General features: G+C 40.7%; 1 protein-coding gene across 2 annotated transcripts in view; it reads left to right on the top strand.

Moving 5' to 3' along the window:
- The window catches only part of TEK (TEK receptor tyrosine kinase), a 98,003-nt gene that overhangs the window by 43,405 nt on the left and 28,677 nt on the right, over nucleotides 1-25,921 (top strand). For both annotated transcript variants that reach the window (XM_019736283.2, XM_019736284.2), the window contains exons 2-10: nucleotides 324-635; nucleotides 7,950-8,060; nucleotides 8,924-9,076; nucleotides 12,429-12,560; nucleotides 13,035-13,175; nucleotides 15,902-16,030; nucleotides 18,878-19,029; nucleotides 20,269-20,413; nucleotides 25,217-25,378. In XM_019736283.2, the coding sequence (XP_019591842.2) occupies nucleotides 324-635; nucleotides 7,950-8,060; nucleotides 8,924-9,076; nucleotides 12,429-12,560; nucleotides 13,035-13,175; nucleotides 15,902-16,030; nucleotides 18,878-19,029; nucleotides 20,269-20,413; nucleotides 25,217-25,378 (1,437 nt within the window). The remainder of the gene's footprint in view (nucleotides 1-323; nucleotides 636-7,949; nucleotides 8,061-8,923; nucleotides 9,077-12,428; nucleotides 12,561-13,034; nucleotides 13,176-15,901; nucleotides 16,031-18,877; nucleotides 19,030-20,268; nucleotides 20,414-25,216; nucleotides 25,379-25,921) is intronic.

Genomic DNA, 25,921 nt, shown 5'->3' with positions numbered 1-25,921 from the left:
TCAACTCAATAGCATTTACTGGATACCTACCTAATGTTCCAGCCACTGGAGTGAGTAGAGATATATGGTGCACAGCTTGTTTGGGGGGCTGGAAAATAACTTAGTCCACTGCAGATAGTGTGTGCAGTGGGGCGGGAGTGGTTAGTAGGGTTGAGTTGATGCAATTGATCTTTCCTAGGGGAGATAGGCAACCTGATTAGAGTAGCATTTGAGAAAGACTGGTCACACAGCTCGTTTTAGAGAAGCCTTTGTAAGCAGTAGTTTATCCTTTGGGGCCCTATTAGGAACCTTCCTCTTACATTATGCTTCTTCCTTCCTTTTAGGAACAGTGAACGGTGCCATGGACTTGATCTTGATCAATTCCCTACCTCTTGTGTCTGACGCTGAAACATCCCTCACCTGTATTGCCTCTGGGTGGCGCCCCCATGAGCCCATCACCATAGGAAGAGACTTTGAAGCCTTAATGAACCAGCACCAGGATCCACTGGAAGTCACTCAAGATGTGACCAGAGAATGGGCTAAAAAAGTCGTTTGGAAGAGAGAAAAGGCTAGTAAAATCAATGGTGCTTATTTCTGTGAAGGGCGAGTTCGAGGAGAGGCAATAAGGATACGGACCATGAAGATGCGGCAACAAGGTAACATGCCTTTTAGTTGTGGCAGGTGGATCCACTGGGGCACACACACCTTCATTTCGGCAGCTGTGCCCTTGAAGGTTGGCACGAGCTGCCTGAGTGTGGAGCTTGAAACCTTATCTGCTGTTTCCAGGCATTGATATTCGGTTGCTGCAAAAGTAATTGCGGTGTTTGCAATTATTTTTAACCTTTGAAACCTCAATGACCTTTGCAACAATCTAATATCTCTAGTACACAGAACATTAGGGATGAAAGAGACTGTCCAGTCCAACTGCCTCGCATTCAATCCCTTCCCTAGACATTGAGCCTAGTTCATAAGAGGAAAGGAAATATGTGTTCTACCAAGGCCTCCATGACCCTTATGGAGATATGAACATGTTACACGTATGTGATATAAAAATCACACCAATGAGAACAAGTGTACCTTGCCGAACTTTTGGCTATTTTGAGCTTTCTCATTCACTTTTTAAAATCTGATTATTTCTTTTGCTTATCCCTTAGTATTCTTAACAAAAGTTAATGTTTTCAAGGGGGCGAGGGAGAATATGGTAGAAATAAAAAATTAAAAGGTAGAACATCTACCAATAACTCAATTTATTTGGTTATTGGTGCCTCAGTTATCTATTGCCACAAGAATGCTATGTAACACACACCGACAATCAGCATTTACTGTTTGTGAGGCTACGAGCAAGTCAGCTGTGCTGATTAGGTGGCTGGCTTTCTAACATGTAGGATACTGGCTCGCTGTTGGCTTATTAGGCTGGCCGTGGCTGGGCCACCTTGGCTCTGTTCCATGTGTGTGTTATCCTTTAGCAAGCTAAGCTAGGTCTGATCTGATGCACATGGCAGAAGTGGAAACACAGGAGAAACCTAGTCCTGGTATTGTTCTCTCTCACTTCTGCCTCATGTTATTGCCCAAAGCAAGTAAAGTAGCTGAGCCTAAATCAGAATGGGAGGGCACTACCCAGTAAAATGGCAAAGAGTGTGGATACAGGGAGTGGAAAGGATTTGGGGCCCTTTCTGCAAGCTGCCATTCTTGGAAAGAGACCAGGATTTAACTGAGCAGTCGAGTATCCAGGCCCAGCTCCCAGAACACCGGAACTTTGGAGGCGGAGGCTGAGAGCCTTCTGCAAGGGAAGAGTATTACTCCTTGCTACCACCTCACAAGACAATGATGAGATGGAACCCTTCTGCCAAAATAGAAGTGGGTTCTGAGCTAAATCCTTGGGCCAATCCACCAAACTGCTGGCAACCAGAGGACGCGACATTGGTGGCAATCAGAGGACATGATTATGTTTTGCCCAAAGACTCCCAGGCCTGGACAGGCAGGTAGACTTTTGGGGTTCTTGATGCTGTCTGCTGGGAGGAAGGTCCAGAATGCCAGCAGAGATGACCTCTCCTCGTTCTCACTAGAATGATCTGGCCCCTTGCCCATCAGCCCCTTTCTCTGAGCTGGTCATGCCTAAAATGAAAAGTCCTTTCCAAATTAATATTATCATAACCATAGGGGGCTGTGGACTGACAATATGTCATTTCATGAGATAATGACATTGTGAGCTCTTTTGGGTTTCATTTTTAATTATAAAAGTGATTCAGATAAACAGTACAGCTCTGCATATTTTTCTGATTGGCTGTTACTTAGGAATCTGCAGGGATTTTTTTTTTATATCAGTGCTTCTCAAAGTTGAAAGTGTTTATAAATCTTGCAGCTCTTGTTAAAGAGCAGACTCTCGTTCAGTAGGTCTTTGGGGGAGAGTCCTGACATTCTGCATTTCTAACAATGTTCCAGGTAATAAGCCCTCCTGAGGGCACCACACTTCGAATCACAAGGGGACTAGATGGGATCCTAGATGTAGGGGCCAAGAGGGGTTCCACCTGAAATCATTGCTTTGAATTTACTAATGGAAGTAATTAAAAGATTTGAAGGCAGCAAGCTCATTTTAAGGTCAAGAGTGATAAATCACTATTCATTACAAATGAAGGGAAAGGTTTTCTTAGCAAAACTGGAATGTTCCTCTTTCAATGACACCAGGGCGAGTGGGAAAAGTGCACAGCAGACATTCCCAGGAATGCAGCTCTCCGGTGAGGGAAGAGAGGTTGAACAAAGGGATGTGAGGTGTGCCAAAGCTATCATGGCTGAAAGTCATCTCTATTATGTTTCACGTGTGTCATTTGGGCTTTGACTTGTGTAAAGAATTATGTCCTGCTGATATTTCCACAATGTGAATGAGGATGATCTGAGATTTGTGCTCCAATGGTTTCACAGGAATGAAATATGAAGTGCCACTGTGCCCTTTCTGGGCTATCCTGAGATTGCCCTTGACAATGTATAAATAAGAACCTGCAGAGCATATTAAACCAGAACAATGGAAGTCAAAAACCAACTGTAATGTGCCCTCCAAACTGACAGTCCAGGTCAACACAGATAAAGGACAGAGTAAATTCAGTTAAATGAGACATAGTGAGATAGAGATAGTAGAATCAGTTGAGAGAAGATGGCTTTAGATTCATCTTCACCCGAATTTTAATTCTTTTTCCAACATTTACCATCTGTATAGCCTTAGACAAGTTATTTAACTTCTATTGGTCTCATTTTTCATCTGTGAAATGGGTATAAAAACACTTCAAAATTGTCTAAAAAGTTTTAAATGAGTTGGCATATGCAAGAAACCAGGTCCTATGAGTGCATTTAGAATAAGATTTGATTTACACAACAGATGTGTTCCTAAAAAACTCGTGTGAAGTGAGACATTGCAGAATAAGTTACATAATAATAACAATGGCAGTTTGTAAATGGACGGAGTGGGATTTGATGCCAAGCGTCTGACTTCAGAGCTGGCATTTCCGATCATTGCCTTATCCTTTGTACATCACTTTCAATGTTAACCTCTCTCCCTCATTCTGAACACTTGTTTTATAAAGTACGTACAGTGACTCCAGCTGAAACCCTACAGAGCAACTCAGGGCATAGAGTAGACGTGTGAGAGCAGAAGTCAACCAGACGTGGGCTTGAGCCTAGCTTGGCAACTGAATGATGTGACCCAGGGCAAGTTACTTAATTGAAATCATAGTTTCCTCATTAAAAAAAAAATGGGGGTAGAGATTTTACCACATACATCTGAGAATCAAATGGGACCACCAACATTATCTGGCTCACAGTAAATGTTCAATCATTATCATTATTATAATATCTTGAAATACGCAATCATTTAGTGGGACTATTACTTTTCCTACTCAATTGTGAAAAATTTTAATATCTTGTAACATAATTGTGGAAGTTTATACAACATAGGAAAATAGGTAGTACTTTCCTGTAACTTAATAATGACAACATCTCAGGCTGTTGAACTGATTCTGCTGCTTTTGCTGACCATCCAAAGGCTGAAATATAGTGTGAGAAAAGTGATATCCTTTATAATGAATCAGGAAAACCTCCAAAACTCTGTCTTCGTGACATTATTAATTCCCTAGCAAAGCATTATGGGACCTCAGAAGTGCCTGCCCAGCAGGATAGAATAAACATCAATATATTCCTGCTTGCTGCTGACTTGTGCATATGGGGAGGAAGTGGGAAATCCATTTGAGATGTGCCAAAACACGGCTTAAATTGGCTCACATACTCCAAATGGCCAAATTGTTTTTATCAATGGCATCATCCAGAAAAAGTCAAAGGCAGTTTATTCAAACCTCACTGGTGATTTCGATCAGAGGTAGGGAGGTGTAAATGAAGCGTGAAAGATTTTCACCTCCAGAGATCTGTTTCAGAGTGTTTCATCAGAAGAAACATAGGTTATTTTTCTTCCTATTTTCATTTGATAAATAGTTTTAAGAACATCAAACTCCCCACATAAGATTTGTGAAGTTGAGAGAGAGGAGCCATTTTTGTCTAAATAACACAAAAGAGCATGTTAAAAGCATAAAGAAAATAGGAAAATTCTCAATCAGATTCATTCATTTATTCTTTCATCCACAAGTATTCTTAAGACTCTACTTGTGCCACACATGAAGATGCAATGATAACATTTCCTGAATACTTATTATGTGCCTACCATCCCCCTAGCAACTTTATACACACTGCCGTATAATTTAGTCTTTACCAAGTGCGTATCTGGTGAGGACTATTAATACATGAGTCTTGTAGCTATTGTAACTTAGGTACATTTTCACACTTGGTCCCACTGTTAGGCCTGATCCCAGAAGCCAGGGCCTACCCACCCCCCTGCGCTGCCTTTCAAAACAGATGTGAGCCTGTCGCCTGGGAATGCTCAATCTCGTAAGGGACACATGCACTAGGAGAGGGGCTGTCGTGGGGATGTGCCGCTATGACGACACTTAACCTGGATTGCAGGGCTTGTGTGAGGCTTTTGGAGAAGGTGACATCTGGAGGAAGACTGATGAGTGAGTAGCAGTTGGTGAGACGTAAGGGGAAGGAAGGAGCAGAAGAGAGAGCAGGAATTGCTTAGGCATGACTGAGCCGTCTGAAGACATCAATAGAGTTCAGAATGCCTGGCATTGAGAGCTGAGGATGCCGGGCTGGGGTAGGATGAGTCTGGAGAGCTGGTGGTGTGGAGCACGTGTGGGGGTCTTGAATTTGTGTCTCCACTTTCACACTGGTTCAGTGGTAAGAGGCCTTGAGTAAAAGACTTAGTCACCCTCCACTCCCTCTCCCGCCTTGGATATCCTGTTTTCACAGGGCTTTTGGGAAGTTGCACAAAATAGTAATGGACATAAAATGACACTATTACTCTTACTCCTCTCAGTCCTTAACTATCATTACATTAAAGGAGACAACTGAAGTTTTGCTCAATTATTTTTTACTCAGGTTTATAACTTTTCCTACTATCTATTTTCTCCTCCAGCTCTTAAGGAATAAGTGAATTGTGTTTTCAGTTAAGTTCTGTCAATTAATTAGCTCATCCCAATGATCTTGAGTCAGTCATCTTCTAAGCTGGGCTTCAGCAATCTCATTTAGGGAATGAGATGGTAGGACTTGAAAGTCTTTTGAGTGCTAACATGATGTAACCTGTGAAAGGTTGCTGGAAACAAGTTACCTGGTTCTGATCCTGGTTCTTCCATGAACTTGCTGTTTGACCTTGAACAGGTTACATAACCTTTCTGTACCATAATCTTATTTATAAAATTAGGATAATTGTAGTGCCTATCTCATAGAGATACTACGAAAATTCAATATATGTAAAGTCCTTAGAACAATGCCTGGTGGTAGTAGCTACTATTAAAAGGTGCTTCTTGTTTTTGTGACCCACTCAAATCACATGACATGAGTCTGTGTGTACCGTGTACAAGCTAGGCTCCTGTGCCATTGGGAAGCCCCAGGTACAGCACAAAGGTTGAGGACCGCTTCATTATTACTCAGCAGAGAACAATCAACCTAGCGACATTACAGTAGGAGGTGACAGACTGGACAGCAGTGGAACTCTGCTGTGGCTGTGTTCCCACCTAAGGAAAGAGGGAGCTTAAAACACACAGAGTCTGAAATCATAAAGAGCCACAGCGTGGGGAGAAAGAAAAGTTACATTGGAGTTGAGCCTAGTGGGGAATCTTGGTTCCTTTTCAGAACATAATGCTGGGTGAGAAGTCCCACGGTCAGCTAAACAATCTTCACACAAAGGGGCAGAAAATATAAACAAACCACTTAGAAAGGAACAACAGCTTGCAATGGTTTGAAAAAATTCTCACAGGAGCCCAGGTGCATGTCACAGACAGCAAGAGCTGCACACGTTAGGTTGCTAAATGAAGCCCCTTGTCGGTGTGAGAGGGAGCCCACCAACGTCCCCGCCCCCACCCCTGCCTGCCTCCCCCACTGGGTTCGACCATTTCAGTCCTGTGGAGAAAGCTGCCACATAAATCCGTGTCACAAATGTCAGCCCAGCAGTGTTGCTGTTTATTTATTTTTGGGAAGGATACTGACCTCTTCTAGGAGCTCGGTGTACATCATTTAATATTCCTAACAACTTTTTAAGGTAAACAGTTTTACTTCCAAATTACATGTGAGGAAACTGTGATGTTCAGAGGTTAAATAACTCACTCAAAGAGTTCCAGTAAGTGGCAGAGGGTGGTCTCAAGCCCAGGACTGTCTTATCCCAGGGCTCACCATAACCTTTGATACACTCGTCTGCCATTGTCCTCCTGGGTGTGCCCGTGTCATTGTCTGCACCAAGACATTTATGTGGGAGTCCTGCCAGGCTGCCACGCCTGGCTCAGAGGAAAACAAGCGGACAAATCTAAAGCCCAGTTCTTCTGAGCACTGTTCACAAGTGTCTTCTGCCCTCACCGGGTAGCTCTCTAATCCAATGACACATAGAGCACTTGATCAACTTCTCAAGCCACCCATCCGAAAACCACTCTGTGGGGATTTAGACCTTAGGGTGCAGGGTGCTTTGCTATTGATTTTTTAATTTAGGTGCATCCTGGTGAGAGAATTTGCTCTACAGGATATTGATTCTTCATTGTTCATGAGATGTTCTTTGCGGCTTAATAGGGAGGCAATATGCTTGCAAATAACATATTCAAATAGCTGGGTCCAGGGGTCCAGGAATAACCAGCAAATCTTTCATTGTGTTACTGAAATCAATGTTTGTCTTTAGTAATTTTTGGTCTGTTTGATTAATCAGTTTCTGAAAGTTTCTACTACGCTTGTAGGTTTATCAGTTTCTTTAACTGTCAGTTTCTGTTTCATGGGTTTTGCAGCTCTGTTGATAGGTACATACACAAGTTCAGGATTATTTAATCTACCTGGTGGGTGGTTCCTTTTTATCTACATGTGAAGACCACTTTAGGGGTCTTTGTGCTGATTTCATTTGAGAAATGCTTGGAGTACTCTAAAGCAATGAGAAGTATTTGGAGCAACAACAACTCAAAAGGACCAAGGGAAAAGCCATTTGGCAAATATCTGGCCGTTCATATTCTATTACACTTTGAGGAAGCTTGGGAGGGACTGGGGAAGGATGGCAGATTTATAGTTAACATGGTTTCTCATTAATGATTAGGTCTTCGTTTGGTAATAGATGTTAATCCGCACAAAGTTGTTACCTACCCAACTGGTGGCATGGAAAAAATATGTATATGTGCATTGTGTGTATATATTTACATTTTAACAGAGGAAATGACCGTTTTTTCATGAGGTTCTTCAAAAGATATCTAACGTAAAGAAAGGCTAAAACCCGTTAGTTACCACTGTTTTAATATCATGAAAACCAGCTGACTCCTGCCAAGTGCCAGCCCTCATCTTCTGAAGTTCAAAGTTCAGCTGCTCCTGGAGAAAACATGTGACCTTATTTTCTCTCTCTCTTTTAAAAGCTTCCTTCCTACCAGCTACCTTAACTATGACTGTGGACAGGGGAGATAATGTGAACATATCTTTCAAAAAGGTGTTGATTAAAGAAGAAGATGCCGTGATTTACAAAAATGGTGAGTATGTGTTTTATTTCCTTCCAGTGAATGGTGGAAGGTGAGACATCAGATCGCACAAAACATATTGCGTCATTATTGCAGTCTTAGGGGCAGATGTTTGAAGTAAAGCTGCTCTGAGACAAGCTAATCAAATTCTATGATAGAAGCTGGCTTAGGCAATGTGTTCGTTTACTTAATTAAAGTGGAGATTCATTACACATATATGAATATATGTGCATTGTACATTTATGCATGTACAGTCTGAATTATGAATGTACAATAAAACCCCATCATGATGTGATAAATGGGGTCCCAAATTCTGCAATATAAAATGTTTGATTACAAAGTTAAGAAATGAGCAGGGTGAGCCTGGGAAGCCAACTAGAGGTCCAAATGTGAAATCCAAGTCTGTCTCGGTCTGACTGTGGTTTGGCACCACTTGATGGCAGTTCCCTGATCCAGCTGAAATATTGATGGGAACTGTTCTGAATTCTGTGGATGGGTAGGACTTGCAGTTTGGAATAGTGATTATAGGTGTCTTCTGGTTAATTGATTAGTCGGCAGGGTTACCTAGCATTTCCCCACCTGGCTTTGCCTGTTCATCTGTCCCTGCAGAAGATGAGCACTTGAGCCTCTCCCCATCTTTGTGTGTTTGGTGGTGTGTCCCATAGACTAGTAGACTATCTGCTCTATCACCATATGTTTCTCCACTGTTGGGAGAGCCTTGAGTAGCTCAGCCTTTTCATTCTTCTCCCACATTCAGTATGCTAGAGCACATTTTCTGTATCAGATCTGGGAAAGCTGACCAAGTGGTGGGGCCAGACTAGAAAACCGGAGTGTTGGAGTGTGACCCATGATTCTCCACTCTTCTCCCTGCCCAGGTTCTTTTATCCACTCGGTGCCCCGGCACGAAGTACCTGACATTTTAGAAGTGCATCTGCCTCATGCACAGCCTCAGGATGCTGGCGTGTACTCGGCCAGGTACATAGGAGGGAACCTCTTCACCTCGGCCTTCACCAGGCTCATAGTCCGCAGTAAGTGACTGACAGGCCACCACCTGTGATGGCTTTCTTAGGATTTTTCGTTGCAAGTAACAAATGGACTCTGGCTACTTGAGCAAAAATCAGGGATTGGCTGGAAATATACTAAGAACTCTTAGGAAATTGATAGAAAAGCTGACAAGCAAGTTTTCAGGAAAGATAGACTCCAGGGAAGAATTGGGGTTCTGCACTGGTGGGGAAGCGTGGACTTTCTCTCTAGGGTGCTACCTACCATTACCCTCTCTTAACTGCAATGATGTTTATTTTACTTCCAAGTTTTGAATTCCCAGGATAAAGAATAAAATTGGCCTAAAATATGTCAGCTGTATATTTGCCTAGACCATGAGTTATAGATAAGGGTGGAGCCACATACCTACAGTGCAGGCACGGTGACCTCACACTTGAACAGCACCATCATTCCCATAAAAAGGGGGATCACAGTGAGCTGGGCAGTCCCCCCGATAGGTGTCCTACAGGGGATGAGTTGGATCGATCTGGTTAAACATTAAGTCTGCTGTGGATCCCACACTTCCCAGATCATTTAACTGTCAAATGTGATTTCTATTTTCAGGTTTGAAAAATGCAAGACTTAGAACTAGTGAAAACGCTCCGCCCCATTGTAACTATCAAAGTGGGGAGTAACCATCACCAGTAGTTTTTACAAGAAACTGATCTATAGAAAGCAAAAAAGCTTCAGGTCTATGTACTTGGGACACTTTGTCATTCCTCTAATGACCGGGATCTCTAAGTCATGAAGAATATTTACTTTGCTTTGCTTTATATTCATTCATTCAGCAAATATATGTTGATTATAGCTCTATGTCACGCATTGTGTTGGTGTCGAAAATACAAGGATAATAAGATGAGTCACTATTCCTTGGATAATTCCCGATCAGAGTGGGTACATACATAAACAGATATTGCAATATGACAATAGAAATATGAAAAATGTTGTTCATCTAGTTAGGGCAGGTGAAGTCTCATTTTATTCCACTACACTTATGGAGATTCTGAATGGCAAAGAAAGAATTTGCATTCATTTCATTTAAATGGTTTCTCATTAATGTGCTATAGCAGGATACTATGTACTAGGATACTCAGAATCTGGGGTAAATGCACAGATTTTCCAGCAATATCAGAGACATCAGATGTTGATATACATTAAACAGTTTAAAGCTTTTTTACAAATGTCAAAACAAACATGACTTGGCATAGACTAGAATTTACTGAAAGCAACAAATGAACAAGACAAAGAAACAAAAACTCATAGACACAAAAAAAACAGTTTAGTGGTTACCAGAGGGTAAGGGGGGTGGTATGTGAGAGTAAAATGGATCAAATATATGGTGAGGGAAGGAGAACTGACTCTGGGTGGTGAGCACACAATGCAATATATAGATGTATTACAGAATTGTGCACTTGAAACCTATATAATTTTACTAATCAACGTCACCCCAATAAATTTAATAAAAATTTAAATAAATAAATAAATAAATAAATAAAGTTCATCTGAACTTTTAAGGCAAAGCAAAAGACTTCAAACACATTTTGATCTTTAAGCCATCTCTTTTTCAGATTGCTAGGAGCACATGTTCATTCTCTTTTTCTCTTAGGAGTATTTAACAGCTAATATCTTAGCTTGTTCTAAGAAACTTGAGTTGCAGCACAATCATCCAATTTAAAAGCATCTTTCCCCAGTATGACTCTTTCATGTTTAGTAAGAAATGAGGAACAGGCGCCTGTCCATTTCTCACAACTGTAGGGCATCTTTCCAGGAAGAACTGAAGCGAAGGAGTAGTCAGTGCATAAAGGCTGTGTGTTGAAAATCACAATGGCTATATTTATAGGATTTCTTTTCAGTATAAATCATCTCCCTGACAAAAGATTCCTCACAAGCATTGCATTTACAAGATTTCTCTCTGTGTGCCATAAATATATGGTTTCCTAAAATACAAGACCACAAGGCTTTTAAAGAAAATAACAAAGCCTAATTGCATACTTGTTACTTATCAACAAACTCTTTGCCTGACTTCATCATCCCCAATTATTCCCTCAAGCTTTATTCTTTCTTCCTCTCCAGGATTAGGTGTGAAGCCGGGACAGGTCTACACCTAGGTACAGGGCTAGGGATACAGTTTAATGTAACAGGAAGCCCATTTTCATCTCCCGTGTCTGCTATCGTTATTCATCTTCAACCTGTGCAAATAACCTGTGGTTGGGCTCTCTACAAATCACTAATTGTGCAGAAGCATTTTTCCCGTTATATATTAAGGCATGTAAATATTAGCTTCTAGACATTTTGTAGCATTAAAAGTGGAAGCCCATACGGAAGGGTCTGTGCTGACAGTCTTCCTGATTATTTTCGAGAAAATACTGATAACTAGGAGTTCTTGCCAAAGAAATTACATCAGCTGTCGGCAGACGTCCAGGCAGACGTCCAAGCTTACCGTGGTGAAACTAACATCCAGGACAAAGACACTCGCTCCTTTCAGAAGAGAAATTAAATAAAATTCCTGACCACAAAGGGTCACTCCAACCTTCCTGGGTTTACTTTATATCACAAGGTATCCTTGGGCCTAATTAACAATCTAAAATCACCGAGTGCTGGAGAGAAATAGTGAGGACACATGAATCTAGAAGCATTTTCCCATCCTGTGCTTTCCATTTTGTATATCTTCTTTCACTGCTTTCTACCTGGAAAATTAGGTGGGCGCTACTAGCTCCTGCTTCCCTTTGTAGCCATATTCCTTCTCCACATACTCAGACCAGAGGTTCTCAAATTTCGGCATGTATCACAATCTCCTGGGGGACTTGCTAAGCACGGGTTGCTAGGTCACCTCCAGAGTTTCTCATTCAGCAGGTCATGGGTGGGGAGTCTGAGGCTTACATTCTAACAGATTCCCAGGTAATAGAGATGTACCGGGTTAAGGATCACACTTTGAAAACCACTGCTCTGGGCTCTGAGCACACTTGCAGCTCCCCCAGCTTCCCCAGCATGTCCTGCTCTCCTCTCAGTCTCCTCTTTGCCTGGAACATCATCTGCAGCCCTGTCTCTTTTGCTCCGTAGGTGGCCCTGCTGATTCATCTCCTATCGCACCTCCTCTGGGAAGACTTTCTCTATGCCCTCTTCCATCCCCAAGACAGGATTACATGCTGCTTGTCTTTGTTTCTACCATTACTTCCTGTGTACATGTCTGTTTCCCACATTCAACTATTAGCTTTTTTAGAGTGGAGGGATTGCATTTTATTTAACTTCATTCACCAATGTCCACTAAAATGACTGATGTGTAGCAGGTTTGTTGAGCCAAGGTGCTCTATTCACCATGCACTGTTTTCTTAACAAAAGGATGTGAAGCTCAGAAGTGGGGACCTGAGTGTAACGGTGTCTGTACTACTTGTATGAACAATGGTGTCTGCCATGAAGATACTGGAGAATGCATTTGCCCGCCTGGGTTTATGGGGAGAACATGTGAAAAGGGTAAGTCAAGAGTATTTGATGAGTCAGTGGTAGAATTAAAAATTCATCCTTGGATTTAGAATTTTGTATCTGGACAGAGTTGGGGATGGAAGATAAATGGCTTCTGCTAGGCATATGGTACCTTTGTGTGAATTAGAAAAAGGTGCCCTTTCCTAAAAGGCTTTTTATTGTCAGCCACTGGAAAAGTGCAATAAATATGCAAATCTCCAAAGTCTATGATGTGAATGTTACCCCCGAAGTTTGTGCAGCACGCAACCTGCATCACTGTGGTTCGTGGCTCTGATGGCCTCTCTGTGGGGCAGTTTCATTGTCTGTAAAATGGGCCCTAAGGGTATGTTCACCCTGCCTGTGCCACAGCTGAGATTGTATTATTGTCCATGTTCACTGGTCTAGGACAGATCCTTTAAAAGAAGAATCACACATTTCAAGGGGTTGCATATTTGACTCTGAAGCATCTTTTTCTTCCCCCAAAAGCTTGTGAACTGCACACATTTGGCAGAACTTGTAAAGAAAGGTGCAGTGGACCAGAGGGATGCAAGTCCTACGTGTTCTGTCTCCCAGACCCCTATGGATGTTCCTGTGCCACAGGCTGGGAGGGTCTGCAGTGCAATGAAGGTATGCACCAATCCCACCCTGAACAGAAAACGTTCTAGCAGTCATACCAAGGAGGTCTGGTTTGCTGGAAGTCGTAGAGCAGGAGATACCTGGGCTCCTCAGTCAACTGTCTGTTGCTGAGCAAGCTACAGGGTTTTGAATCACAGATGTTTTTATCCAAAGTTAATTATGCTTTCACATTAAGACTCTGGACCTCATACAAAGAGCTTCTCATATACATCACCTGGGGATCTTGTTAAAACACGGATTCTGGTTTCATAGGTCTGGACCGGGGCCTGAGGTTCTGCGTTTCCAACAAGCTCCCACATGGTGCTGCCTGTTAGTTTTCAGACCACACTTCTCATTGGAAAGCCCTTGAAGATTTGTTTTTTTGGTGTGTCATAAATATCAGAGCGTTAGGTCAGATCCAGACAGGATTTGGGGTTTGAAAATTGAGAAAGTCAAGATCTTATCTTCTGTGGACCTTACTCTTGCAGTACTAGCTTCAACATACTTAAAGATTCCCTCTGCCTTTCCTAAAACATGCTTTCCCATTTGATGAAGTGCAAAGGTATGTGTTTCACATCTACTTTCTAGTAAGCATTTCACATCTACTGCCACACAGTAACTTAACATGAACCTGTAGCCAAATATGCCAGATCTTAACTTAGGAATGTTAATGGGGGTGCATTAGCCAGAGCTCAAAGGATTTTCAGTATCTACTTTGCAAAGTCAGCTTTTTCCACATCTGGCGCTATTGGGAGCTATGTTGGGGTCCCCAGCAACTTGATAACAATGTTCTAGGGCAGAGAAGTTCTGTAAAATACAAGCAAGACACATACGTAATTTAAATTTTCCTGGTAGCCACACTAAAAAAGTAAAAGAAATAGGTGAAATAATTTAAATATTTTTTAACCCAATAGATCAAACAACAACAAAAATCATTTCAACATGTAATCAAGAGAAAGACAAGTGTAAATGAGATGTCTTACATTTCTTTTATCATACTCAGTCTTTGAAATCTCAATCCAGACTCATTATAGTTTAAGTGCTTGATAGTCATGCACAGCTAGTATGACCACACGAGGCAGCACAGTGTTAGGGGCTTGGAATAAGAGGGCAAAGAGGAGAGTTACACCCAAGTAACTTCGGCTACCTGCAAAACCTCGCTCAGTTCCCTCTCAGTGCTGTATCTAACCCCTGCCCGCCCCCCACCCCGTCCTCCTCCAGGGAGCATTGAGGGAGCCATAGCAATGGAGGAATCCCACCTGGCCTCAGAAATGTACACCTTAAAGTAAAAGGTGCCTACAGGTAGGAGCAGATCCAGTCAATCCCTCTTAAAAAAAAGAATATTAAAAAAATAATCTGCAAATGTTTAAAAAAGTGCATATGTGAATACTTTGCTAGGGCCCAGGAAGGGGAGCATGCGTGTGAGGCGTCTAAAACATAATCTTCATTAGCTTTATAGTGAATGGTGTTTGTAGGTCCAGGTTTATAAGGGTACATTTATTATCTCATCCCAGCTCATGCCTGGCTCAAGAAATAACTAAGATTTTTTGAACTGAAATATTCAGGAGTTCTCCCAGACTCTTTCCTGGAATCTCCAGTTCATGTATGTTAGCACTTTGATATTGTCCCTTAGGTCTGAGACTCTAATAATTTGTTTCTAACTTTTTTCCTGTCTGTGTTCTTCAGACTGGATATTTATTGATCTAGCTTTAAGTTCATTGACTCTGTCTTCTGTCGTTTCCATTCTGTTGCCAAGTCCATACAGTGATATTACTCTTTCAGATACTGTGTTTTCAGTGCTTGGATGTCTTTGGGTTAATTTTTTATAGTTTCTATTTTTCTGCTGAGATTTCTCATTGTTTCATTTGTTGTGAGCATATTTTCCCTTATCTCACTGAGGATAGTTATTATAGTTGTTTTAAAATTCTTGATCTGGGTTGGTCTCTGCTGATTTTCTTTTCTCCTGAGGATGAGTCATAATTCTCCATTTCTTTTTACATTGAGTAATTTGGGATTGTATCTTGGACACTGAGGAGACTCTGGCATATGATATATTTATTTGAGGAATGTTGATTTTTGTTTTGTTGTTTTAACAAACAATGAAATGGATATAACTCAAACTGTAAACTCTGACTCTTAGGCATCAGCTCAAACTCAGTTCAATTATTTTACCCTAAGCTGAGGTGCTTTGAGTCTGTACTTAGCATGTATGTTTCGGAGGCTAGCCGAAGATTTGGCACTTCCTCTTTCTGGCTCTCCCTTTCTAGATTTTTCCTCTTGTTTTCCAGTGGCTGTGGTTGCCCTGACTGGTTATTCAGGTCAGTAAGATTGCAGATGATCTTTGCAATTGTTGTTACCCCATATGATATCAATTATACCCAACAATTAGACTAAAAGTTGAAAAATGGGAGACACACCATTCCCATCTTCCAAATTTAAATTCCCTTTAGAACCTGCCTGGTTCACCCCAACTCTTCAGTGCTTTCAGGTAGTTGTTTTTAAAATATAGTTGTTATTTATGAGAAGGTTGGCCTTGTAAAAGCTTATTCAACTCTCCTGGAAGCAGAATTCCCCAACCCTTTAAGTTCCTGGTAATTCAGATAATGAAGATAAATCACATGCTACCTTAAATGAATCAGCGAGATTGAATGGAGAGAAAATTAAACTAGCCCCCTACAGCCTGAGTTTTCTCTCTTCCCCTGTTTTAACACTGTTTTTTTTTATGTCTTTGTTTATAGCATGCCAGCCTGGCTATTATGGGCCAGACTGTAAGCTGAGGTGTATGTGCACCAATGGGGAGACGTGTGATCGGTTCCAGGGATGCCTCTGCTCTCCAAGACGCCAAGGGCTCCAGTGTGAGAAAGAAGGTAAAGCAAGGTCATACTGCAGTCAGGGCCATCGTCAGCATGTCTGGACCAAGCTTTGCTGGTATCCTTCTTGCCCCAACAGCCCAAGAGTCTCAAACCACTTTTGTTTCCATCCAGAAGTTGAGAAGAATATACTCCAAGTCCTAAAGGACAGCTTTCTGATACTTTTCTGTGGAACTTCATACTGGCTTTTGTTTCCCTTTCCAATAGGAATAAGCCATGTGTTCTTTGTCACACATTAAGTGATGACTGGCCAGCTGAGAGTTCTGCCTGCCTCTTCTGCTCTCTTCTCTAAGACCAGCCTTTTCCCTGAATGTGTACAGCACAGAAAAACTATTTTGGAGGAATTTGAAAGGATTTTTTTTTTAAAAGAAAGATATAAATTAAAAAAAAATAGAAAAGATTACACTCAAAATGATCTGTTCAATAATTCTAATTCACAAATTACCGTCAGCAAACTCTGACCTACAGACCATATCTGGCCCACTATTTTTTTAACAGCTTTATTGAGATATCATTTTTATACCATGAAGTTCATCCCTTTAAAATGTACGACTGAATGGTTTTTGGTGTATTTACAGAGTTATGCAACCATTCTCATAATCTAATTTTGGAATATTTCCATCATACCAAAATAAATTTTGGACCTGTTAGCAGTAACTCCCATCCTTCCCTCCTTCCAGAGCTTGGCAACTATTAATTTACTTTCTGTACAAATTTGCTTATTCTTGACATTTTATATACTATAAATGGGATCATACAATATGTGATATTTTGTGGCTGGCTTCTTTCACTTACCATACTGTTTTTGAGGTTTATCTATGTTGTAGCATATATCAGTGCTTCATTCCTTTTTTTGCCCCGTTAACTGTTGTCATAATGAAAATTTTATTGGAACACAGCCATTCATTTATAATATATCATGTATGCGCTTTTACACTACAATGGCAGAGTTGAGTAGTTACCACAGAGAACTTACAGCTTGCAAAGCTGAAAATATTTACTATCTAGTCTTTTACAGAAAAAAATTTGCTAAGCCGTACCACAGAATACTTTTTAAAGTTAAAAGAAGGCTATTTTCATGTATTTTTGAAAATTTAAAATAATACATATATTACTTTATCAATCAAGTAAATAGAAATGTTATAGAAACACACATCCAGTGAAATCTACAGAGTAGTAAGTCATTTATAGCCTTTTCTCTGTGAGTTTTAAAAATCAGAAGAAACACAGAGTGGGGATTTTTTCCCAAAGCTTTACCTTGTCAGCTTTTCACTTTCTCTTCTTTATCCAGCGTTGGGACTTTGCTACACAGCAGGAATCTGGGATGGTCTAGGAAGGGAAGGAAATGCTTTGGGACTACCAAAGGAGTGGACAATTAACAAGCTTTAGGATTTGAATTTTGTGTTTTACTCCTTCTTTCTGTTCAAAGGCTGGTGTCAGAAAGTGTGAGAATCTCAGACCTACTGTGTTTCCCCAAAAATAAGACCGGGTCTTATATTAAGTTTTGCTCCAAAAGATTCATTAGGGCTTATGTCAGTGGATGTAATCCTGAAAAATCATGCTAGGATTTATTTTCCGGTTAGGTCTTATTTTCGGGGAAACACGGTAGATCCAGGCCCCAAGCTGCTAGAGAGCAGCCCCCTTTCCCTAACACCATTCCACCCTCCACATGTACATCCACCTTTACCTCCATCCAACTGCAGAAAATGCAAGGGGACAGTGAAGGAAAGAAATGATTTAAAAGTGTCAAAGCACTTTGGAAAATTCCTACATGAATAACTTAAAGCTAAAAAAAATCGATGTTTTCTAATCATAGTCTGATAGTACAGATATACCAAGGACTTACTTTGTAGTTATTAGACCTTTTTCCTGCCTGTTCCACACACTTTACCTGTTTCATTCTAGGCCTGAGAGATAGAATATCAATATAAACTGTCAATATTGATGTGTTTACCTTGACTCTACCTTCTCCCACCACTGATACAGAACAGCAAGTAAGTGACAGCAGCTCTTGGAGCACCTCCATCTCCTAGTAAACAATGTGTTGGACTATTTTCAGACATGTCTCACATTTAGTTATAGGTGGTCCAAAGCTTTCTAAGACCCTACAGTTCAGAATAAACTTGTTACATTTCAGGATTATTCATTCTCTACTCGGCAGGTATTAGGCAAGCAATCTTCATATCTTTGTTGCTACCAGAGGCATTTTTTTTGTTCTTTCAATATTAGCAGCAACATTTTTTATTTGCCTGTTGACTAGAAATTTATTGGGGGTGGGTGGGTTCTATTCCACTTTACTTCTTGAATGTCAATATGAATGTGATTAATCATGTGCCATGTGCAGACTTCCCAATTAATGAGATAGAGCTCATATGTCAAAACTGACAATCATGTTGTTGGTCAGTAATATCATGGGCTTCTTTGCTGAGTGGAAGAAGAACTAGTTTTTGGGTTTTTTGCTTTTGTTTTTGTCAAAATTCTCTTAAAAAGCAAGAAAGAGGCTGAAAAGTTTGACCAGGGGAGATGTGGCCCTGATCATCATTTTAATACTGAGACTGTACATCCAGGTTCCCACTGAGGGAACACAGCATTAGGGTGAAGAGCATGGACTCTGAATTCACAAAGATCTCAGCTTGAATCTGGGCTCTGAAACTCAGTCCCCTCATCTATAAAATAAGGACCACAATAGCACCGACCTCACAAGTTTATTATGTGATGATAAAACAATATAATATTTGCAAAGCTTTTGTTGGATGCATAACCTGCTAAATGGTAGCTATTTTTATTATTACTACTGCTGCTGTGTTAACAATTAGATTTCACAGTGCTGTTTTCTTCATTCAGGCGAGCCAAGGATGACCCCAAAGATAGAGGATTTGCCAGATCACATAGAAGTAAACAGTGGTAAATTTAACCCGATCTGCAAAGCATCTGGCAGGCCACTACCTGCTAATGAAGAAATGACTCTGGTGAAGCCGGATGGGACAGTGCTCCATGTAAGAGTTGTACTTAATCTGTCCTCCTGACACCACTAGATGCTTTCAGTGTAATAATCACCCACCCAAGGATAGATTCCACTTAGGGGTTGCATTTTCCTAGGCAAGGGTTTTGTTAGCTTTGACAAAAAGAAGAGGACAGTTCAGCATAATCCATTTGGTTCTAGATAGACCTGCTTCCACATCTCCAGTTCAGAAACCATGACCCATGGAATCCCTTAGGTCTGAAGGCATTCCTCTACCCCTTCATTTTGCCCTCATTGCTGGTGTTCACCACAGTTAGGGCACTCTCACAGCAGTTCCTCCTTGCTGGAAAGGACTAAGCTACTTTTCCAATACGTTTCCCTTCGCTCTCTCTCCCATCAATTCAAATGCAACAGAGACAGGAGCCACCTCAAATTTCTCTGTGTCACAAGTGATCCTCAGGAAGTTGGTGTATTTTCTTATCTAAAGATTTAAAAATAGATTTCTTTCAAAGATGACTGAAAATCAGCTTCATGGGAAGGAAGATCCAAGTGACCTCTTGGGGGCAGGATATATAGAATGTGCCATTACCTGTTTTCACACATTAGATGTTCCTGATTCCACTTAAACACCCATTAGGTAGTAAAAACCAACTAACAGCTTCCAGAATCCTGTTGGTCTTTCCATGAGTTAATGGAAGTAACAATTACCATCCGGTGAGGGCCAACCATACCATATCCAACGTCTTACTTAACGTTACTTGTCCCCTTTTTGCGGAAGTGGAAACTTGCTGGGTGAAGTTAAGTAACTAAGTTGTTGGACAAAGTGGCAGAGCTGGTATGTGAAGTCAGGTCCCTGTGTCTTCAGAGCGCTGGCTTTTCCTCCAACACCACACTCTGCAGCCCATCAAACACTTAGGAAGCCATTTTGTCCTCTCTCTCAGCCATCTCTGTATTAGACAACAAAAGAGCAAATGTTACCAGAAGCAGCTGAAAAGGAATTAATCCTTGTTTGCAAGTATTTACCCCACACTCTTGAACACATAAATACAACAGCAGGATCCGTGAGGGCGTCAATCCAATATAAACTTTCAGCGCTACTACAATAGGTTTTGGAAATAAGCCAATGATTATACAAGCATTGCATTGAACTTTTAAATCTCTCCTCGAAAGCTTCTTATTAAACAATGAGATGGTGTCAGGGTTAAGGGCCTTTGTGTTTATGCCTCCCTAGAAGCTTTTATTTATTTATTCATTCTGTATCTGACCTTTCCAGCCAAAAGACTTTAACCGTACGGATCGTTTCTCAGTGGCTACCTTCACCATCCACCGGATCCTGCCTCCTGACTCAGGAGTCTGGGTCTGCAGTGTGAACACGGTGGCCGGGATGGTGGAAGAACCTTTCAACATTTCTGTTAAAGGTAAGCTCCATTTTCCAGATGAAGAGCTTGTATCCTTGATGTGCTGTGTTTATGTATCACTGGGTGCTGCTTCCAGATGGAAGTATCATTTGACCACTAAAATGACTTTTGGATATTTTTCAGGATACTAAGAAATTATATGTACATGAAAGTGGTAAAGAGGGATTAAGTATATGATTAAGTATATGACTTTTGGAGTCACATAACTCTGGGTTTGATTTTTGTCCCTAATAGCTAATAACTTTGTGTGCGGCCCTGAGCAAATGAATTTAACCTCTCTCAGTCTTTCTTTATTGGTAAGTGAAGTTTAGTTTATCTGCCTCTCAGGGATATTGGGAAGATTTGCTACGTATATAAAACACTTGGAATTGTGTCTGGTACCACGTGTCTGGTCGTGTTTATATTTCATAAGAAGTCTCGTTGCATCATTGTGGCTTCCTATTCATTACTGCATAGAATGATGTGGTGAATCTGTATTTTGAGAATTACTCCCTTATTATAAAGCCCAGGCTATGCTCTAATTAACATGAGTGATTTTATTCACATATTCAGTGTTGTGAGTATTCCTCCTGCTGTGAATGAGAATTTCAAAATTCAAATTAATTTAAGTGGTTGAATGGCTTGAGGAGAAGAAATGAAGTGGAGGTATATCCAAGTAAGCTTGAGTGGTGTACATAGATACAGCAAGGAATTTGAAATTTGGAAGTTGCTTATCAATCCATTCAGACAAAAATATGTACCTAACGTAATCTATACCTAACAGCTCTCTGATATATATTCTTGTAGAGGTCCTGGGCTCAGTACCTCACATACTTCATCTTATTTAATCTTTATAAGAACCTTGTGTGATAGATGTTGTTATCTCCACTTTAGTAGTCAGTAAACAGGTTCATAGGGTTTAGTTAACTTGTCTAAGGTAGTACATCTGGTAAGCAGCAAATCTTAGTTTTGAACTTGGATCTCTTGATTCAAACCCTGCACCAACTCTCCTAGACCATTTTGCTTTCCTGGTCTCTTGTATTACAGATGAGGAAGCAAGTTGATTTAAATTTGATGTGCTCCATTACATGATTAGGAATCTTTTGGAGAACTGAGAGATAATTTCTATAAATGAACTGAATATAAATACCCACCACACAATCTTTTTTAAAAAGGTAAATCACAACAGTAACATAAATAGAGACTCTTGGATTTGGATCTCTGCCCTGGGAATCCATGTAAATCACCTCAGAATCCTTAATATTTTTTGGATTACTGGAAAAAAATCCCAGATTTGTTTTATTCAGGACAATTACTTAATGAAAATAATTTTTTATATCTTACATGTTCTTGGAAGAAAGGAAATGATATTCAGACAAGACAAATTATCTTATTTTTAAGCTTCTTGGGATGTTTGCTATCTGTGGAAAATTAATAATAATAAGTAGAAAAACAGATCATGTTGCTAAGATTTGGGAGAGTAACCGGCTCTAATTTTTATTTTTTTAATGAAAGACATAGCATAAAATATTAGTGCATAGACACACTTTTAGTTCTAAGTTACTGATGTCTCTTCACTGTCGTATTGACTTATATCATAAAATGGAAATTAACATTAGTAAGTTAATCAGTGCCTTTAATCATAATATAAAAAAATAGATACTAGGCTTTATTACTGGAGTATAATTGGTACAACCACTTTGGATAACTGACAGTATATACTAAAGCTAACCATACGCCTACCCTACGACCTAGCAATTTTACTCTGAGGTATATGCTCAAAGGAAATGGGTTCATGTGTTTAAAAAAGACATCTTCAAGAATGTTCAGAACAGTTTTATTCATAATAGCCCCAAACCAAAATTAACCCGAATGTCCATCAACATTAGAAGGGAGAAATACATTGTGGTACATTCACATGTAATAGTTTGCTAGGGCTGCCATAGTAAGTACTGCAGACTGCGGGGCTTAAACAACAGAAATTGATTTTCTCAGTTCTGGAGGCTGGAAGTCTGAGAACAAAGTGCCTGTAGAGTTGGTTTCTTCTGAGGGCTCATTCTTTGGCTTGTAGATAGTCTTCTCCTTCTGTATTCATCTGGTCTTACCTCTGTACGTGTGTATCCTAATTTAATCTTATGAGGACAGCAGTCATATTGGATCAGCAATGCCCCCAATGACCTGATTTTAACTTAGCTACCTCTTTAAAGACACTGTCCCTAAATACAGTCACATTCTGAAGTATTGGGGGTTAAAACCTCAACATATGAATTTTTGAGAAACACAATGCAGCCATAACATCATACAGTGAAATCTTAAACAGTAATAAAAGAAGGATGTATTCCTGCCACATTGTGGATGAGTCTCATAGACATAATAATGAGCAAAATAAAGTACACGCTGTATGATTCCATTTATATAAAGTTAAAGAATAGGCAAAACTAACCTATAGTGGCAGGAGTCAGGGTTGTAGTTCCCGATTGACAGGGAAGTGACACAAGGGTGCCTGGTACTTTCTGGGGGGCGGGAGATGTTCTCTATCTCAATCTGGGGGCAGTTATGTATGTACATAGGGAAAGTCTCTTGAGCTAAATACACTTAAAATTTTTGCTCTTGACAATGAATGTCTCTATAATGATTAAAAGACCAAAAAACAAAATTATAAATTACTAAGAGGAAGGTGTTGGAGCTATTTTTTTTAACCCTTGTAAAAGTATCTCTTTTACAAGAGACTGGAATTAATGGCTATATAAAATATGCATTTTGATGTTTCAAACAAACAGGTGGTCTTATGTGATCATACAAGGGAAGCATGACTTAATGAATGAATTTTCTCACTTTTTCCAAATGCCTTCGTCCAACACTGATCTAGGTAAAATGTGTGTCCAGACTTCCCTAACCTAACACTGCCTCCAGTCAGGATACTGCTTGATCAGGCTTCTCCCTGCCTTTATTATCCTTATCTTGGACAACTTCCTCCTCAGTTTTCCTGTAGTCAGTCAACAGACATTCCTAGAGGCCTGTGTGCTAGGCATTGGGAATACAGCAACGAACAACATGAGGAGAAAAGAAAAAAAAAAGCTCTTCTGTCATAGAGCTTTTGTTCCCATAGGGAAATAAACAATGAACAAATAAGTAAGGAAAATGGATAGTTTGCTAAAAAGCTAAGTGTCATGAAGAAAACAAAAATGGGGGTAAAGACTGCTGGGGCAGGGCTGAAGGGGTGACTGTGATACTAAATGGAGTCATCAGGCTTTCCTAAGCAGGTGATATGTGAACAAAGACTTAAGGGCAATTTTTACGGATGGTGAGTCACAACATTGAGACAGAGAGATAAAGTAAAAGTACTGAACATTGTAATGTCCCCTGAAATCTGGAAGATTCTATATTACATAATATACATTCTTGCAGAGGAAAAAAACCCAATAGTTATGCATTTCTAAGAAGGTCAGGCTAATGGAGCGCACTGTGGACAAATTCAGTTGACAAACATTTATTTAGCACCTGGTGAACAAACTTACTTGGTCTTTGCCCTAATGGAGTTTAGAGTTTAGTGCAGTGTTTTGCAACCTTTTTATCATTACCGTCCCATGAAGGAGCCCTTTTAAAAATTGTATCCCAAAACTCTCCTCCCATCACCATAAAATGTACTAATAATATCATTGCTGTACTGTATATACATTTATGTACTGTGGCTTTTTGGAAGGCCACAAACCATTGTAATCACTAAGATTTTTTTCATCCCCCCAAAACCAATTTTTACCTCCTTAGTAGTGCTGTTGTGCCCACTGAGAATACATGGTCTTTGAAATGAGATTATTCTGGATTATCCAGAGGGATCCACTCTAATCACATGAGTCATTAAAAGACAGAGAACTTTTCTGGCTCAGAATGATATGTTATAGTAGAAGAAGGTCAGAGAGATGTGACTTGTTGACTTTGAAGATGGAGGAGGGGGCCCTGAGCCAAAAAATGCAGGCGGTTTCTAGATGCTGGAAAGAACACAGAAAGAGATTCTCCCTAGAGCCTCCAGCAAGGCACACAGCCCTGCCAACACCTTGTTGTTAGCCTGGTGAGATACAAGTCTGACTTCTGACCGTCAAAACTGCATTATAATAAGTTTGTGTCATTTTAAACCAAAGAGAGAGAGGGAATGGAGAGAGAATACATAATTTAGCAGGAAGACCGATATCAAATAATCACCCAAAGTTACAAAGACTAATAAATTCTGAAAATGACAATGAAGGAAAAGTATAAGTTCTGTGGAAGTGTACGACCCACAAGCTTAACTGAGGTCCTAGGAGCCCCAGTGAAGAAGTCACATCAAAAGGTGAGAACGGAGTGATGGGTAAGAGTTAAAGGGAGAATAGTGGGAGGTGGAGCATTCCTTGCAGGAGAACAACATCTACAAATAACCTGAGACAGAAAGGAGCTTGGTGAGTTGCTAGCTGGACGAACTGAAAGGAGGTCAGTGGGACTGCAGGGTCTGGAAGAGGGAAGAGGAGGTTGGAGAGGAGGCAGGGGCTCTGCTTCCTGTGCAAGGCCTGGCAGGTCACGGTACAAATTTTAGATTTAATTCTAAATGTAATGGGAATCCATTATAAGGTCTTGAGCAGAGGAGTGTTCATATTTTAAGAAAGCACTTTGACTGTGGCTAACAGGTTGGAGGGTCAAGAACTAGGCGGTGAGATCACCGAGTGGGTGCCCGCATTGAATCTGAGCAGAGAACATTAAGAGGAAATACAAAGACACACTCTCCCCTCACCTAAGAACAGTGATAAAACCCCACACTCTAGGAACTAATCTGATGGGTGAAATTTTGTTTAGTTCTTCCCAAGCCCCTGAATGCCCCAAACGTGATTGACACCGGACATAACTTTGCTGTCATCAACATCAGCTCTGAGCCTTACTTTGGGGATGGACCAATCAAATCCAAGAAGCTGCTGTACAAACCCGTGAATCACTATGAGGCGTGGCGGCATATCCAAGGTAAGCTTTGGGCAAGAAGGGCTCCAGCTGGAGATGTGGCACCAGGAAAAACATTTCCCCCCAAATATAGAAATCCCTTCTCCTTGTCTCAATGTTCTACCCCATGGTGGTTGGAGCAGAGGGTTTCATTTCAGAGTACTGAAGACAGAACGTGCAGCCCTCTGAGTTCTGGGGCACCCTTCCCGAAAGGTGTACTATGGGTACAGAGTTACTCTCTGTATCAGTATTTCCTTTCTTGGGCTCCTCTGGCTCTCCAGTCCTGTTTTTAGTTGCTCTGTCTTGCTTGCTCATGGTGAAAGATACGTGATTATGCCACAAATACAGCAAATCCAGGGACAAAGAGATGTAATATGCTTAAATCTGAGGGGTGATTGTTGCTATAGCGAGTTGTGTAGTCTTTTTCTCAATTGCATCTTGCCCTGTCCAGAAGGCTTCTAACCCACAGAGATTTTGAGAGCAATTTGGACCCAAAAAGTTCGGGTTGTGGCAGACTGGACTGAAGTGGAGGGAGAAGGGAGTGTGGGTAGAGAGCGACAGACCCCT

Source organism: Rhinolophus sinicus, linkage group LG04 (assembly GCF_036562045.2).
Source record: "Rhinolophus sinicus isolate RSC01 linkage group LG04, ASM3656204v1, whole genome shotgun sequence".
Taxonomy (NCBI): domain Eukaryota; kingdom Metazoa; phylum Chordata; class Mammalia; order Chiroptera; family Rhinolophidae; genus Rhinolophus; species Rhinolophus sinicus.
The sequence above is the reverse complement of the archived record's forward strand: the minus strand, read 5'-3'. Positions and strand labels throughout refer to the sequence as shown.